The sequence below is a fragment of the Trachymyrmex cornetzi genome, unplaced genomic scaffold, assembly GCF_001594075.2.
Source record: "Trachymyrmex cornetzi isolate Tcor2-1 unplaced genomic scaffold, Tcor1.1 scaffold590, whole genome shotgun sequence".
NCBI classification, from domain to species: domain Eukaryota; kingdom Metazoa; phylum Arthropoda; class Insecta; order Hymenoptera; family Formicidae; genus Trachymyrmex; species Trachymyrmex cornetzi.
The window spans coordinates 165,629-184,297 of NW_017299904.1; the positions used below are offsets into that span (position 1 = coordinate 165,629).

Genomic DNA, 18,669 nt, shown 5'->3' on the forward strand with positions numbered 1-18,669 from the left:
CATAAATATTCGAAATATTTTGATGTATTCTTGGAATGTTTTTCTTTAAATTTTAGGAACATTTTATGAATATTTCCAAAATATTTAGTGTTAACTGCGAGTATACATTCCTAGTGAAAATTTTTCTTATAATTTTTATACAAATTCGAACATTTTTCAGAAAACATTTTTCAGAGAAATACTCAGAAATATTCGGAAAGTTCACATCTTTTCTCAGAAAAAAATGTAGATTTTTTGAGAAGTGTTCAAATTCGTATAAAAAATATGAGGAAGTTATAAAATTATACAGAAATTCTGAAAAATTGTATAAAAAATTCTGAGAAAAATGTTCACCAGAAATGCAACCATTATAACGAAATTTCAAGAGCAAATTTAACGGTCAACAATACACTAATACGTATAGATTGTCTGCAATACGATCATAGCAATGCGAGTAATTAATTGTCATTCCATCTTCATCATCATGATGAAAACATGACGGCAACAACAAACTTAATACAATTTAATTAAAAGGTTTCATTTCCTATATACTGACTTAACAATTAAAAGTATTACATTGCGTCTTACACAGCTACCAAGTATAAGATTAAGGTTTACGTAACATCTCTAAACATCTTTTCATTCTGTTTTCATGATTCTTTACCGCATGCACTGACAAGATACTATTGGTCCTGAGCAATTAATTATATCAATTCGGTCCCGGAGGTCTGGAGATAATCGAAGAACGATGACGTCATTATCTACGATTGATACAAATTAACATATTTGGATATAATTATATACATTAAATGTATATTAAATCCATGATTTTTGTTATTTAAGAGCAGCAAAAACACGTATGCGTTTTTTGTAAAAATATTGCCGCTAAATACCAACTTTTTTTCTCAACATTTATCATCTCTATTAATAATCAAACACAATATACCATTAAAATCACATTTTTAATTAAAAATTAATTATTATTGAATTTTAAACATATATATATATATATGTTTAATATATATATATAAAATAATAATTAATAAGATAATAATAAATTAAGATAATAAATCATAAAATTACTACTATATTATAAATTTCTTATTCTTAATCACTTAAATAACTTTAATAGTCACACAAATTTCCGTACGTAAGACACGTCTTCTATAAATAATCTCGTCGGTGTCGCACATTAATTCCTCGACGAGACAGTAATAATTTGTAATACAACTCAATTTGTTAGATCTATATGAATGTGATGAATTGTACTGCGTGCGCATATGTGTGTGTGTGTCTGCATGTCCGATATAAAAATCGTAGCACATGCTACGCACAAGGCAGTTGGAGCTTGGACTGCTTGGAGTAAGTTGGAGGCAGTGTCGACATAACGTAGTAATCGTGAGATAGTCAAACTATTTCATTCAGGATCGAAAAATGGACGCCGCAAAAAAAGTTAACAATCCAAATCCACGGATATCTGCAAATCCTATTAGCAAATTATTCTTCTGGTGAGAGTCGCTTTTACGTTACAGTTAATTGATCGGAATAAAAGATATGGATGTGCTACATAACTCATGAATATGTCGTTTAAATCGATCATTCTTGAATTATGGTCACAAATAACAAGAGCAACAATGACGCATACAATTACGGGAAGACGATCGATTTCTCTATGTCGCAATTCGCAGTGTCTGACACAGATTCAAGACTGGTGTTTTAAGATTCCTAATCATTTATTGATAGATATTATTTAAAAAAAATTTAAACCGTGTCACACACTCTGTGATCGGATGCCATCACAGAAGACTGCTCTATTTACGGCTATTATGTTCGATTTCGACACGCTGTAAGTTTCATTCTAAGAGCTTTTTAACAAGAGACACAGAGATGACACAGCGAATCATTACGTCCTTGTTGTTCACTAATGTTAAAGATGAAATGATCACTGTGTTACCCAGTAGACCTGTTCTTTTTAGCTGAACTTTTGCACCAGTTCATCTGTCTTCCTCTTCTTTCCTGCTGAGAGCAAAGGAAGAAAGATGAACAGGTACAAAAGCTCAGCCAAAAAGAACAGGCCTAGGTCCGTTTCCAACGCAGATCATCTTTAATCTCGGTTCAACTTACTCTTTGTCTTTTTTTAGTTCTAAAGATTAGAAAAAGACGAAGAGTAAGTTGAACCGAGATTAAAGTTAATCTATATTGGTGGAAATGGGCACTAGTGTCGCTTGTTGGATAGCTTCCTCTATTTTCCGTTTGCACGTAACGAGTGATAGATTGAAATAGCTATCAGTATGTGAGCGCTGAAATCGAATGAATATCTTCTTGTCTCAGATTGTATCATCAGAATAAACGAGGAATCGCATAATAAAAATTTTTGTAAGATATATTAAATGGAAATATTGTTCAATAAAAAAAATAATATTTGCAATCAATAAAATAGACTTTGAAAATATACTGAAACTTTTTTTTATTTCGGAAGTTAGTAAATAACATAGTATCTATATTTATCTAGACTTCAACGATCTAGATATACAGGGTGTCCCGTAAATTTTTGTCAATCGCTTTTGTGTAGAGCGCACTAAACTGAGTCGAAAAGCCCTCTATCATTTTGCAATTTTCGCAATAGTTAACAAGATACTAATTACTAAAAATTGCCGAATATTGTGTGGTTTTAATAATTTTTTACTCAAATACTATCAACTTTACAGAAAAACTGCAAGAGATAAAAAATATTTATTTTCTTCTCATAGAATTCTAAGAATTTTTTCAGAATTTTTTATTAACTTCTTAGTACTGCATTTTCTTATTTTTACCAACATAAGAAAATATAGTATTAAGAAATTCTGAAAAAATTTTCTCAGAACTTTATAAGAAGAAAATAAATAATTTTTGTCTCTTGCTGTTTTTCTGTAAAGTTGATAATATTTGAGTAAAAATTATTTAAAATCACAATATTTAGCGACTTTTAGTAATTAATAACTCGTTAACCATTGCGAAAATTGCAAAATGGTAGAGAACTTTTCGACTCAGTTTAGTCTACTCTATTTACACAAAAACGGTTGCTAAAAACTTACAGGACACCCTGTATATATTTACTAAATGTCGAGAAGTATGAAAATCATTCTTACTCAGTTATTAACCTTTTTAATAATTAATCCTTAATTAACTATTGATTAAAATGCATAAACGCTGAAACCTGGTTTTATGATATCAGTTGTCCACAAAACTGATGTATTTACTAGTGTTACAACTGTAAACGTTTTATCAAATCCGAAAACGATGTACATAGTACATGACAATTTGCATTAATTAATAATATATTATAATTAATAATATATTAAATAATTATTAAATCACTTTCAAACATCTTATCATTCAGCATTACTAGCTCATAAATTAAAATAATAACGCTAAGTTAGAAGCCTTAAAAAAATAAAAGCATGGAAATAAATCATACTTATTTCTGTGTATAATCTAGAAATAAATGTAATTTAATTATCTTCTTCGAAACAAAAATAAAGGAATTTTGAAATAGTACTGTGTATTAAATATTACGTGATACTTTTATTTATCACTTTCCATGATCTTATCTCAAGGTTCTTAATGATTTGACATTTAGCATCGTTTCATAATTTGGGTTATCAGAAACCTTAAGATAAGATCATGGAAAGTGATAAACATCAAATAAAAATATTAAATGCATTTTAAATAATAAAAGATTATTTATCTATTAAGTAATTACTAGATATTACTTTTTATATCTACGATAGGCAAATTACGTATATCTGATCCTAACCGAAATCAGCTCAGAATACAATCAAATGATAATATATAGTAATTGTGTGACTGTCTAACTTATGAATATGTATGTATATATACATATGTATATACTTAAACTTGACTTTCAAAGTATAATGTGATACTTCGGATTGTATGTTATGTTGCTACATATTACAAATATATTCGCACTTTATAGTGCTTAGCATATTTTAACAGAATTAGTTTTATTATTCTTAGCACAATTATGAATGTACATTTTATAATAAAAATAATATCTGTAATATATATTTTTTGATCTAAAGTAAAATAATTTTATATTAGAGGGAAGGTATATGATTACAAAGATAAACATAATAATAACAGTTAATTTATTTTTGAAGAACAATATGATTACTTTAATATTCGAACATATCCTATCTTAATAAGAAAATGAAATCAAGAAATGTATAAAATTCTCAGCAACTTAAATTAAATGCACAGCAATAGTCATAAATGTACTCGTTAGGATTACCATCACAATTTAGCAAAATTTATAAAGTATTTTTCAGGATTTTTTTACTAAAATCAGGATGATATTCGATGAAATATCGAGTCCAGGACTCTTCTGTTCGAAAATAATTTTTACTCAGTTATTAATCTTTTTAGTAGTTACCTCACAACGACAGCTAGTTAATCCTAATAAATACTAAAATCCGATTATATCTGGTGATATCAGTTTTATATGTTTACAAACTGCAAACATTACCAAATCCGAAAATGAAACAACTGTGTACATATATAGTGACAATATGTCATTAATTAATGACAGATTAATGCCCATTTGCACCAATGTAAATTAACTTTAATCTCGGTTCAACTTACTCTTCGTCTTTTTCTAGTTTTAAATATTAAAAAAAGACAAAGAGTAAGTTGAACCGAGATTAAAGTTAATCTACATTGATGGAAATGAGCATAAGAAACTCTTTGACCTCGGTTAAATCTAATCAAAGACCAGGGTTGGGTAGTAACTAGTTAAAATGTTAAAAGTTAAAAAAAAAGTTAAAAAGTTAATAACTTTTAACTTAACTTAGTTAATTTTAAATGCATTGATTTTTAACTTAATTTAGTTGCTTTTAAACTTTAATTTATTAACTTTTTTAAATTAAAAATTTTTTTATCTCTCTTAGGTCCGTTTCCACCAACGCAGATCAATTTTAATCTCGGTTCAACTTACTCTTTGTTTTTTTCTAGTTCTAAAGATTAGAAAAAGACGAAGAGTAAGTTGAACCGAGATTAAAAGTTAATCTATATTGGTGGAAATGGGCATTAATGCTAATATTTTTTTCTTTTAAAATCAAACATTAGAGAATTAATTTAGAAAAAGTTCAATAATTTTATGATGAGAGATCTACAATAAGAGCTACACCATACGGGCATTTTATAATTGACTCGCTAGGTTTTATCAATTCCCGCTTATATTTAAATCACACTAATTTTAGGTATCATAAACGTTATATTTCAGCGATATAAATATGAAATGAGCCTTAGATGAAGAATTGTTGTAGAACAGTATGCATATCCACTCATTTTCTAAATTTTTACGTTTATTTTTTGTAACAAATATCTAGTCGATGTAGTCGTAAACATGCATGAGCAGTCGTTTCAGAAGTTAAAGAAAATTAGATACAGGTTAAAGAAAGAGAAATAACGCAAACATATACCCTTCTCTCTCGCAAGATTTTTTCTGAAACGCCTTATATGGTGTGAATCTTATTATATATAAGTAACTTACATGTGACTATAAAATTAAATTTACCTAATAATCTATATTTGTACGTATTATTTAAAGTAATTTCATTTTAAGAAAAATTAGGAAATTCTGATCTCAAAAATAATTTTTTTCAAAATTATCTTTTTATTAAACTTGAGTTAATTCGATCTTAACTTAACTTTTATTAAGTTAATTCTTTATTTCTTCAACTTTTAACTTAATTTTATTAATTTTATAAGCCATTAACTTTAATTTAATTTAGTTTAAAAAAAAACATTAACTTACCCAACCCTGCCAAAGACATAGAGAATGGACTGCGCGATCCGTGTGTCAAAATGGTCAATAGGGATGAGAGAAAGGGACTGTGGCAGACGGCCATTTCTATCTCTTTCCATTCAATGGTATAATGGGAGAGAGAATGAGAGGGAGATTGGCCATCTCCCACGGACCCTCTCTCTCATTATTGTCGACCATATTTGATACATTACTTAGATACGGATCGCGCAGTCCTTTCTCTATGTCTTTAATTAGACTTAACTGAGGTTGGTGAAAGAGACTCTAAATCATTCTTAAATTACTTTCCATGATCTTATCATTCAACATTACTATCTTATCACAGCACATCAGGGTATCAATCATATAACTTTATCTCTAGAGCGGAAATGTGAAAAGTGAAAACTGTTATGAATGTATGTATGAACATATACACACATACATACAATAAATTTTCACTTTTCACGTTTCCGCCCCAGGGAAAAAGTTACATGATCGATACCCTGGTCTCATTAAATATTTATATCTTATAAAAGCAAGTGTATTCTCATACATATATGACATAATTTCTTATTGTATATATTTAAGGTGGCTGGCAAGAATAATTTGGTATGGAAAAGACCATGACTTGGAGATGAAAAATGTATACAATATTATGCCAGCTGATGATAGTGAATTTCTGGGAAACAAACTAGAAGAGTAAATGATTTTATCTTTAAGACAAATTTACATTGAGATCATATGTCAATAATTAACTTAGGATAGCAATCATGTAACTCTCCCTAGGACGGAACGTGAAAATTCTTTGTATGTATGTGTGTATATATACACATACGTACAAAGTTACATGATTGCTACCTAGTATTAATAAATTATTGATAATATTATCCCACTTTTTTAACACGTAAATGCTTTCAGGAATTGGAAAAATGAAGTGCACGCAGCTAAGAAGGATGGCAGGAAGCCTAAATTTTTTACAGCTTTAAAGAAAACGTTTATATGGTCATTTTTTTATTACGGAGGATGGGTTTTAGTGTTAGCTGTCGTTGTGAGGTAACTATATATTATAATAATTTCATTGCTATTTGTTTATAAAAATACGTTTTACAGAACTATGCAAGTATATATTTTGGGTTTGTTCATTTGGCACTTTGATCCAAGAGCAGCATCTACCCAGGAAGAAGCGTATCTTTACGCTTCTGGTGTAATAATCTTAGGAATAATAATGGTGATGATAACTCATCATTCGAATATGGGTTTAATGGAGATTGGAATGCGAGTGAGAATAGCAAGCTCCTCTTTAATATACAGAAAGGTCTCTATTAGGCTAATTAATGTTTTAAAGATCTTTGGTCCACACATTCTCTAAGAATCTTTTAAATATCTGTTTTTCTCTTTAGATATTATGCTTATCCAGTTCTACAATTACCACTCCAGGACAAGTTGTTAATCTGTTATCAAACGACGTGTCCAAATTCGAGCAATTATTTTTAACGTTACATTACATTTGGATCCTGCCTATACAAGGATCCATAATTGCATTTATGATATGGCAGAGTGTCGGCATCGCTTCATTAGCCGGTGTATTTCTCATAATAATTCAGACAATTCCTCTTCAAGGTAACGTACAGTTGCAAACACATATAATAATTAACTAATTATATAATAAATTACTAATGTTTATGTACTTTGTAGGATACATAAGTAAATGTACCTCGAAGTTACGTTTAAAAATCGCAGTAAGAACCGACGAGAGAATTCGCTTGATGTCTGAAATAATCAAGGGCATACAAGTTATTAAAATGTATACTTGGGAGAAACCATTTGTGGAACTAGTTAATTGCGCAAGAAAGTTGGTACATATTTCAGTCTCATTGTTATTACGAAGAAATCTAATGTAATAAATGCATTATTTCGTTTAGATACGAAATCGATGTTCTCACGCTAATATCGTATCTAAGAGGTTTCACATTAGCCTCTTGTGTTTTCACGGAAAGAACAACGTTGTATTTTACAATTATGGCCTATGTACTTTGTGGACATTCTATATCCGCCGATAAAGTATTCTCACTGGCACAATATTTTAATATTCTTCAACTTACTATGGCGATATATTATCCTATGGCCGTAGCGGGTGCTGCTGAAGCAGCAGTTTCTATAAAAAGAATTGAGGTAAGATCAATTTACTTAGTTGAGACCAACTTTAAAGATAAAAAGAAATATAAATCAGTCAATGATTGTTACGTGTTAAATCAAAGCGATAATAGAAAAATAAGAAAAATTTAAGAAATGTCAAACGCTTGTTACGTAGTAAATAATTATAGTACAGAGATGCTAACAGAATAAAAATAAAGTTTAAAATCTTTTACTAGAACTTTCTGTTATTGAACGAGAACGTTCCATTGACACAATCTTCATCAACTGTCAAAGACACAAGTATTTTAATGAAAAATGTTAGTGCTTCGTGGACAACGACTAAAATTGTAAATACATTACATAACATCAACATTCAAATTAAAGACAAAAAACTCTACACCATTATTGGTCCTGTGGGCGCAGGCAAGGTATATCTATTGAATACTTTCTATATTTGTATCTATATTCTATATTTGCGTGTGTAATATTTTGTGTAAAACGAATTTTAATATTTATTTTAAGAAAATCTGTTTGTATTTAATTTTTAGAGTTCTTTCCTGCAAGCAATTTTAGGTGAACTGAAATCATCGCAAGGTCAAATACAAATAAATGGCAAGATATCATATGCTGGCCAAGAACCTTGGCTGTTTACTGGCACAGTGCGAAATAATATTTTGTTTGGTCAGCCTTATGATAACGTTAAATATCAGAATGTTGTAAACGTATGCGCTCTTACGAAAGATTTCGAACAATTTCCGTATGGTGATAAGACTTTAGTCGGTGAAAGAGGTACGGCACTCAGCGGTGGACAACGTGCTAGAATTAATCTAGCAAGGTAAATTTGCTATATTGCACTTGCAAAACACTTGTTACGTATTTTTACATAGTCTGCCATTTATAGAGCTGTTTACAGAGATGCTGATCTCTATCTTTTCGATGATCCTTTATCAGCTGTTGACACTCACGTTGGTAGACACTTATTTAACGAATGTATGAATAATTATTTGCAAAACAAGACAAGAATTCTCGTGACTCATCAATTGCAGTACTTGAAACAATGCGATTACATTGTTATTCTTAATAATGTATGTAAAATATTACGTTATACATATGTATACATATAATTATTTATGTGAATACATTATTATATGTGTATGAAATTTAATTACGTGAATTTTTTCAAAAAGGGTCAAATTGAAGATGAAGGTACATTTGCAGCCCTTCAAGAAAAACGTGCAATTTTTTTGGAAATATTAATGAGAGCTGAAGAAGTTAACGAAAAGATGAAGGAACCATTAAAAATTAGTGCAAATCCTATGTCTGATATAATTCAAAACGGTAACGTCAATGATGAAGACACGGAGAAAGCCGAGCCTCAAGAAACCGAGGAGCTTCTGGCTAAAGGAAGTTTGTCAAAATTGATTTATTGGAAATATCTTCGTAGCGGTGCTTCGATCATCATGATTGTCTTCCTTTTGTTTTGCACGATTTTGGGACAAATTGGAAGCAATGGTTGTGATTATTGGGTTGGTTATTGGTAAGTTTTTATGAGGAAGAATCTATTCCTAGACGTAATAAATGTTATGATGCAGGACGAGGGAAGAAGAGATGCGTATAAAAGCTATGCGTGAACTACAGCGTAGTGCAGCGAACAATTTTACAATGCCTTCTTCCACACTGAGATCTACTAGACAAATAGAAAATGTATCAAGTATTAATAACGAGTTCACCGAATTTGTAACAACCACAGACTATTATAAAGAGGATATGTCCAATGATACTATATCGTCACAAAATTTTCCTATCAATAACTGTTAGTATTTCCTACTTTTCTACAATATATCCAGTCTTGTAATTATATCGTAAATATTTTACTACTTTATTTCAAATTAGATCAAACTTATAGATGAGAATATATACTATCTCGATACGAATACGGCTTTATGGATTTATGGAGGTTTTATTGCCATCAGTATTGTAGTAACGACAATAAAAAATTTAATGTTCTTCAAGATATGTATGAATGCCAGCAAGAATTTACATAATTTCATGTTTTCATGCGTGCTTAAAGCACCAATGTCGTTTTTTGATAATAACCCATCTGGTACAGTATATTGACTTAGGCTGGGTTGTTCCATTTTTCGGTAAATTTTAGTGGTAAATTAAGCTGTCTTACTCTCTTAAGCTGGCGACACACGATGCTTGTTTCCTTGCTGGATTGCTAGCTGGATTAGAATCTTGCCATCGTATTGGCTGCGATGTTGGCATTATCAATACTGCAGTCAATATGATGGCTAGATTCCAATCCAGCTAGCAATCCAGCAGGAATTCTCTCTTATGTTCTCACTCTTTTACTGTTTTATTTATCCAATAGGTAAATTATCACATAGTTTATCCGAAGATGGAACGACCGGTCCTTAGTGTTTAATCAACAATTATTAATATAATGTAACGGGATGCAAGTAAATAAGAATTGTACTTTCTTAGGTCGAATTTTAAATCGTTTTTCAAAGGACATGGGCGCAGTGGATGAAATATTGCCCAGCACTATGACGGTATCCATTCAAATATTTACGGTGATGATTGGAATTCTGGTCCAAGTATTTATTATCAACTGGTGGATTATATTCGCTGTAATCATTATGATTTTTTTGTTTGGCATAATAAGAAAAATTTATCTTCCAATAGCGCGAACCACAAAACGGCTGGAAGGAATTGGTAAATTATTTTCCTTCTCTAGACAATCTGAAGCTATCTTTTGTGTTCAAAATTAACGTTCGTTTAAATTTTTAGCGAAGAGTCCTATGTTCTCGCATGTAAACTCCACATTGTCGGGTTTGACGACGATACGTTCTACCGGTGCCCAAGAGATGATTCGCAAACAATTCGACGAACATCAAGATTTACACACTAGCACTTCTTCACTAATTATCACAACTGGCACAGTATTCGGTTTAGCGTTGGACATAGTATCTATGGGATTTATCGCCATCGTTACGTACAGTTTTGTTGCGTTAAACGATGGTAAGTATTTGATACAATTATTACTAATTACAGAGCGTTCGTAATAATAGAATATCTACAGATCTTTTTGCCTTTGCTAGAAAACACTTTCGCCGGACATGTCGGTTTAGCTATTTCGCAAGTGCTCATTTTATGTGGTATGGTACAGTACGGAATACGTCAAACTACCGAGACGATCACACAGATGACGAGTGTAGAAAGAATAATGCAATTCACCGAGCTCGAGAAAGAGGGCCCGTTCGAGAGTAATCCCATAGATAAACCGTCGAGTAATTGGCCCACTAAGGGAGAAATTAAATTCGACCGTGTTTATCTTCGATACTCCGAATCGGAACCACCCGTTCTCAAGTCTCTAAGTTTTGTCGTTAAACCTGGCATGAAGGTATATATAATTATCACTTGTACAAATGAAAAATCCGTTATCAAATAATCTCAAGTCATTCTAAATAATTATAATTATATTCTAAATTCTAAATCATTCTCTCTATATAATTTTTTAGATTGGAATTGTGGGTCGTACCGGAGCCGGGAAGTCATCTTTAATCGCCGCCTTGTTTCGCATGGCAAAACTCGACGGCACTATCTACATTGATAACGTTGATACGAAGAAGATTGGTCTTCACGATTTGAGAAATAAAATCTCCATAATACCGCAAGAATCGGTATTATTCTCCGCTACGCTTCGAAATAATCTCGATCCTTTTTATAAGTTTCATGACGCCGATCTGTGGAGTGTTTTAGAAGAAGTGAAATTAAAACACATGGTAGGCTCCTTAGACTACCATGTCGAACAGGACGGCAGTAACTTCAGCGTCGGACAACGACAGTTGATTTGCCTAGCTCGCGCGATTTTACAGGATAATAAAATACTTGTGCTCGACGAAGCTACTGCCAATGTGGATCCTACGACGGACGCACTTATACAAACTACGATCCGAAAGAAGTTCGAAAACTGCACGATATTAACAATAGCGCACAGATTGAATACGATAATGGACAACGATAAAGTATTGACGATGGATCAAGGTCAATTATTAGAATTCGATCATCCGTATATTTTGTTACAAAACGAACAAGGTCACTTCAGCAGTATGGTGCAAGAAACTGGAAAGGCGATGACAGAACAACTTAAACAATGTGCCAAAGAGGTAAATTAATTGTTCCATGGTGATAAAAAATGAGAAAAAAACATTAAAAAGATATTTAAGTGTAATATTTTGTTTACAGGCGTATGAACGACAAGCGTGAACTATTGTGATTTACTCTACAAGTATACTATAACATACGTCTGTGTTAACAAAGGAACAAATTTACTTATTTCTTTCTACTTAATTTTAATTCAATGTTTTTATTTTTTTTTAAAGCAATATTTTTAATGAAAATTAATTAGATTGTAGTACTTAGTTATTTTAAGTAATTTGTACTTATTTTTTTATAAATGTTTGTGTGTAAAGAAATAATATTTCTATTACCTTCGGTGATAGAATTGGTAAGATCCCTTATGGAAAGAGACACTGAAAATTTCGAAAAAACACTGAAAATTAAGTGTTAACACTCAACTTTGAGTGTCTCTTTTCATAAGGGATGCCATCACAAAATATAGGGAGCTCCGTCACAAAATACCAGGTGTACAAGTATGAAGTGCGGATTTGAGACAACAGATGGTGCACCAATGCAGTGTGTAGTATAAAGATTTGACGTATATGCCATTTTGTTGTGCCATCAACAAGTGTCAAACACGCATTAAGTTATAAATTGAAAAAGTGTTTGCATAGTATTGTTTTGCTGTGTTCAATATGTCGAAATTTGTGCCAAATAAAGAGCATTTGTGGGCAGCATTAATTTTTTGTTTTCATTTGAAGAAAACTGCTGCTGAATCAAACCGATTACTTCAAGAAGCTTATGGTGAACATGCTCCATCGCAAGATATGCATGAACGATGGTTTTGGCGTTTCAAAAGTGGTGATTTCGATATTGTAGACAAGGAACACGGAAAACCGTCAAAAAGGTACGAAGATGTAGAATTGCAAGCATTGTTGGACGAAGACGATTCACAAACACAAAAACAACTCGCAGAGCAATTGAGCGTTAGTCAACAAGCTGTTTCCAATCGCCTACGAGAGATGGGAAAGATTCAGAAGGTCGGCAGATGGATACCACATGAGTTGAACGAGAGGCAGATGGAGAGGCGCAAAAACACATGAAATTTTGCTCGAACGATATAAAAAAGTCGTTTTTGCATCGTATCGTTACTGGGGATGAAAAGTGGATATACCACCTTGATCAAAAAGTTCCCGGAATTACCACCAGGTGATGCTCTGAATCAGCTGATTTGAGTTGTTTTTTTGGTTAGGTTGCCACATCTATCATTGACATTTCCACCAAATTTTATCGCCATAGCTTGACATTTGTAAAAGTTACGCCGTCTTGAGTACATCTATCTCTGCACGTGTTTTCGATTTTTTACAGTTTTAAAAATGGAGTTGAATTTGCAACGAATTTGTATTAAATTTTAATATAACGCATGATAACGCACTGTTGCACAGTGCCATCATTATCCATGAATTTTTGACCAAGAACGAAACGAATACCATCCAACAGCCATCGAATTTACCCGATATGACCCTGCGATTTTTTTCGATCGAGTCAAAAAACCACTACGGGGAACGCGTTTTAACAGCCGAAAGGAGGTAATAGAAAAATCGAAGACGGCTCTGATGGCTATACCGACAATAGAGTTCCAGAAATGTTTCGAGAGCTGGATCAAGCGCTGGCATAAGTGCGTTACAGTCGATGGGGAGTACTTTGAAGGGGACAGTATCACTTTTGATGAATAAACTTGTATTTTGAATTTTCTGAATAAATTCCGGGAACTTTTTGATCAAGTGGTATTTTGAGAATCCCAAGCGCAAAAAAATCATGGGTAGACCTAGGCGCACGATCCACATCGACCGCAAGACCGAAACGTTTTGGCAGGAAGACGATGTTCTGTGTTAGGACCAGAAGGGTGTGGTCTATTATGAGCTGTTAAAGCCTGCTGAAACGATTAATACCAAACGCTACCAACAACAATTGATCGATTTAAACCGTTCGCTACTCGAAAAACGACCAGAATATCGAAAAAGGCAACACAAGATCATTTTTCTCCATGACAATGCTCCATCACATATGGCAAAACCGATTCGCGACACGTTGAAAGCACTCAGTTGGAAAGTGCTAGCCCATGCGGCTTACTCACCAGACTTGGCTCCTTCTGATTACCACTTGTTTGCATCGATGGGTCACGCACTTGCTGAGCAGCGCTTTGGTTCGTACGAAGATGTGAAAAAATGGCTCGATGAATGGTTTGCGGCAAAAGGGGAAGATTTTTACTGGCGTGGTATCCACAAATTACCCGAAAGATGGGAAAAATGTGTAACTAACAACAATGGAGCACACTTTGAATAAACCACTTTTTATCATTCTTCTGAATTTAATGTTTTTTTTTTTTGAAAAAAAATCCGCATTTCATACTTGTACACCTGGTATATGAAGGTCCAGATGGAAGTCAATTTAATTCATAATATCACGTACTCCAGCTTCAGTTTATAACGGGGTAATCCCGATTGATCACGACTCGATTGGACACCACCAATCACAGCGACCGGTGCTTAGGAGCTTTGTGGTCTCAAGCGCCGTAAGTGGCTCGTGTCCAATTGAGCCGTGTCCAACTGGGTACCACCCGTTTATAACTGTGTTTCAAGACAACAAATAATCGACGCACAGTTTGCTTGAACTGGAAATTGTAAAATTCACAAAAAAATATTATTGGGCATCAAGATCCTTTGACTGAATATGGCTTCTTCATTTATTTGGGATAAACTTTCGAAAACGTCCAACACCCGATTGTCGTGAATTTTGGCAGAAATACTCCAAATGACATCAAATGAATGCCCTTGAATGGATTTTCACCATCGACAAGAAAGTTTAATGCCAAAAATGTTTCAATGAAGTTATGGAAGATTTGTGCTTATTATTTTCAGTATACTACATGTTTATCGCAGTTTATATAAGAGTTGAATGGAGAGGATGAGTATATAGAAGGAAAATATTTATTGTTATAAACCCCCATATGCAACAGTACAATTATGAAAGTCGTGCGCACCTTTGGCAGGGAGGGGAGTAGGATAAAAGTCGTTTCATGTGAAAAGTCAAAACCCATATGCAACAGTATAATTATGGAAGTCATCCGCCCCTTAAGCAGGGGGAGAGGGGGGGGGGGGAGAGGCGCTCCGTGTGGAAAGTCGAAACCCATGTGCAATAGTACAATTATGGAAGTCGTACGCCCCTTAAGCAGAGGAGGGGGTGAGAGCATGGACAGTAAAATATATTTTAAAGCAGAAAATTTTTGTTCTATATAGTAAAAAAAAACATTATTTTTCAAACTTATCCTCTACATATTATGGAACTTTAATTTACTATATCTTCTAAATCAATGCTAAACATATGTCAAGATCAAGAGCATCGGAGCTGCTATTATTGTCGATATTTACCATAATAAGCACAAACTTCCATAACTTTATTCAAACATTTTTGGTATTAAACTTTCTTGTCGGTGAAAATCCAATCAAAAGCATTCATTTGACGTCATTTAGAGTATTTCTACCAAAATTCATGATAATTGGATGTTGGACGTTTTCGGAAGTTCATCCCTTATATGTGTTAATATTGCAAAGTAAATTGATCATTTTTCTTTTTAGTTACATATAATTAGGCCTTTATTATATTTTTATAAGTAGCATTTTATAAAAAATTTAAAAGAACTTCTAATAGAATTGATACCACTTAATAACTATTTAAATATCATACGAGTATCAAATTTCATTTGAAAAATCCTGACAAAGTACAATATATTGCAATATAAGTCTACAATGCTATTGCTGATAGTTACATGGCTGTTAAAAAATTGAATTATCGGGGAATACAATGTGTTCAATGCTATATCCAGAGTTAAGAAAGTTACATTATAAAAGTAATTTGTTACTGTTACTATTCTTTTCTGTTATATTATACATAAGTTTAAAAAGATCTTGAAACAAATTGTGTTAATTTTTGAACTAAAACTTTAAATACTGTTTAATAAGGTGCCTATTATTTTGGTCTAAGGCTGTATTGTACATGTACAAAATAAGGATTGTATTCATAAAAAAAGTAATTGCAACAGTTACAAGTAACGTATTACTTTCTAACTCTGCTGTGTACAATGTTAAACTTCCGTATAGGAAATGAGAGAATATGTTACTTATTGATAGTCGAATAAGAATGTAAATTTTGACATTTTATATAAAGTTGAAAAAAATTATTAAAGATTTCTTTTTAATGAATAATTATATTGAGATTTTGTAATGATATAATAAATAAAGGTATATATACTGATCCATAAAAAAATATGTCACAACCTTTTTTTGTCTCTTAGTTACGTTTCCTTGATCTAAAAGAATATCAAATCAACTGCACTACACCAGATTTAACCAAGTTTGCTACGGCACTATATTGTATGATATGCTGCGAACCTTCCTCAAAGTCTATCTCTTCATTCAGCATGCCAGGCAGAACTATGCCGGTAACCCTTTGATTGGCACGCAAGAACACATGTGCCTGCAGGTTAGGTTTAATGGTAAACTTGTTCGCTTCAAATCGCTGAAAATTAGGTGGCATATGTTGCAAAGCCACCGTCTTGAAGAATGTCTCCAGATTGGCCAGATACTCCTTAGCGAAGCGCAACTCGCCTGGAGTCAAATAGGCCTCCTCTGGACTTCTATTTGCCTCCTCCGACAGGATATGAATCGTATATCGTTCGATCTTCTCCAAGCGTGTTCGCAGGTAACTACTGATGACGTATTTGATCCGATCGAGCTCCATCCGGTGGACTAGCGCTCGAAGATCGTTCTTGTCTAACCTCTTAATGTTTTCTTCCATGTGCGCGATCTGTTGCAGCATGCAGTCCACCAGGTCGGACTGATGCGGCAAGATCTCCGGAGCGAATCTCTCGTTCATCCAGGCATTTTCGATCTCCTGGAGCACCGTCTGCGCCGTCAGTTCCCCGACGCCATCCCCATCGTCCAACAAACTGTCCTCGAGGCTCTCCTTCATGGCTGTTGGTTATAATAATCGTTAAAAATATTCCCGCGCGAAAGAAACGCACTTTGTTTTCCTTTTGCGTACCTGTCGTGTTGATTTTTGAAAGTATCTGTCGTTGATACAAATATTACGAAACATCACTGATCACGATGCTAATCCCAGGTTGGTGCAAACCCGGTCGGGCCGAAAACGCTATAAGTATCACCAGTGTTGGTAACCTAAAAGCAGTGGCCGATCGTACCAGGGTCGTAAAATTATCGTACCTAACTCAGAATTATGGTACATACATACATCGAACAAAATTTAAATACGAAATATGTAAAATTTTAATCCGTAATTAAGAGACGGTCAGAAATAACAATTTTATTTATTACTTAACGTTGAAATGACTTGGGCTGAAATCAGCTTCCGAAATAGATCAGAAATTTCTCGATCAATTTTCAACCGATTTCGCTAAAAATACCCATTCAGCACTTTAAAAGCCCCCTAATACACGACCATTGAAACAATAACCGATATTTTTTATTGATTTCAAGAGCTTAAACATTCTATAGAATAAACTGTATTTCTATAACATCCAGGTTAAAATACAAATTGGAAAGTGATTATTTCAGTATATTTAAAACAATTTTAAAAGAAAGAAACGGTACAAATGTGGCTTTTTACATATGTTGACAGTAGACAGTAAGTTCACTTGTATTGCCAATATCACAATTTTTTATGTATGTAGTACATATGTATATTTTTTCGTATTTATCGTAGTAGCATCAATTATAGTCATTTCACTTCACAGATTAAGCTACATGACTAGAATGATAAATTTTTGATAAGACTAAACAATATATAACTCGCAAATTATAAACGAACACACTTCAAAGAACAAATAATATTTAAAATTCATACTTAATTTCTATGATTTTTAATAAATAATGATATCATCCAAGTCATTTAATTCATCGTCTTCTTCAATGCCTACTCTGGTAATATGTATATAAAATTAAGAGAGAAGAGTAATAATCAGAAATATAAAATTATCGTATTTTAGGCGTACGATAATGAAGTGTACGATAATTATCGTACGGTTACCAACACTGAGTATCATCGATCCATCATCGTCCATCACTTATGGCGGGACGCACATAACCGCTATTCAACTCTGCATACTCTGCCAATATTCGCTTCTCGGCAGTTCCCGGCTCGGGCCATTTTGAATCGCTTTCGAATTTCCCACGTGATTATCTCGAAGTTTAAAAAATTTCGATCTTACTATCGATTGCGTTTGAATTTAACCGCGCAGTATCTCATTCGAAATTGCGAGTTCTATTCGTTATGTATTAATATACTGACTGTCAGGGGGGATAAGGATAACTTTCGTTCATTTTTACGATTGTTTTAAAGCGATTTTATCATTTCGTTTTACCTAAATTGCCTTTATTTACAAATGACGCGTAACACAAATTTACGTGTCATTTTTAAAGTTACGATTCAAATGGCTTTTCTGTAGTGACTACTCAAGAACTTAAATAAAATAAAACTTTATATATTTATTTGTATTTACAATTTATATTCCCTCCTAATCAATCTCTCTCTCTCTCTCTCTCTCTCTC

General features: G+C 32.8%; 2 protein-coding genes across 4 annotated transcripts; one reads left to right on the forward strand and one right to left on the reverse strand.

Moving 5' to 3' along the window:
- Positions 1-1,271: 1,271 nt before the first annotated feature.
- LOC108766480 (CF transmembrane conductance regulator) lies at positions 1,272-12,249 on the forward strand. The gene is made up of 18 exons (XM_018515805.1): positions 1,272-1,487; positions 6,371-6,481; positions 6,701-6,835; positions 6,893-7,097; positions 7,183-7,402; positions 7,478-7,634; positions 7,705-7,954; positions 8,155-8,346; positions 8,467-8,753; positions 8,820-9,003; positions 9,106-9,455; positions 9,511-9,731; positions 9,825-10,022; positions 10,406-10,636; positions 10,712-10,942; positions 11,023-11,324; positions 11,443-12,090; positions 12,170-12,249. The coding sequence occupies exons 1-18, from the start codon at positions 1,414-1,416 to the stop codon at positions 12,188-12,190; spliced, it is 4,017 nt and encodes a 1,338-aa protein (XP_018371307.1). The 5' UTR covers positions 1,272-1,413; the 3' UTR covers positions 12,191-12,249.
- A 4,145-nt stretch (positions 12,250-16,394) lies between these two features.
- Positions 16,395-18,318, reverse strand: Sld5 (DNA replication complex GINS protein SLD5). 3 transcript variants are annotated; one of them, XM_018515806.1, is made up of 3 exons: positions 18,153-18,318; positions 17,147-17,280; positions 16,395-17,076 (listed from the first exon to the last, which is right to left on the reverse strand). In XM_018515806.1, the coding sequence occupies exon 3, from the start codon at positions 17,072-17,074 to the stop codon at positions 16,424-16,426; it is 651 nt and encodes a 216-aa protein (XP_018371308.1). In that variant the 5' UTR covers positions 17,075-17,076; positions 17,147-17,280; positions 18,153-18,318; the 3' UTR covers positions 16,395-16,423. The 3 variants fall into 3 exon arrangements, with proteins under 3 accessions (XP_018371308.1, XP_018371310.1, XP_018371309.1); XM_018515808.1 differs by having other exon boundaries at positions 18,114-18,163; XM_018515807.1 differs by lacking the exon at positions 18,153-18,318 and adding an exon at positions 17,966-18,141.
- Between the last annotated feature and the right edge of the window lie 351 nt (positions 18,319-18,669).

Coding starts and splice junctions, on each gene's coding strand:
- Sld5 (XM_018515806.1), bottom strand. CDS start 17,074: ATGAAGGAGAGCCTCGAGGACAGTTTGTTGGACGATGGGGATGGCGTC.
- LOC108766480 (XM_018515805.1), top strand. CDS start 1,414: ATGGACGCCGCAAAAAAAGTTAACAATCCAAATCCACGGATATCTGCA. Junction 9,004..9,105: donor ACATTGTTATTCTTAATAAT/GTATGTAAAATA, acceptor TTTTTCAAAAAG/GGTCAAATTGAAGATGAAGG. Junction 9,732..9,824: donor AAATTTTCCTATCAATAACT/GTTAGTATTTCC, acceptor TCAAACTTATAG/ATGAGAATATATACTATCTC.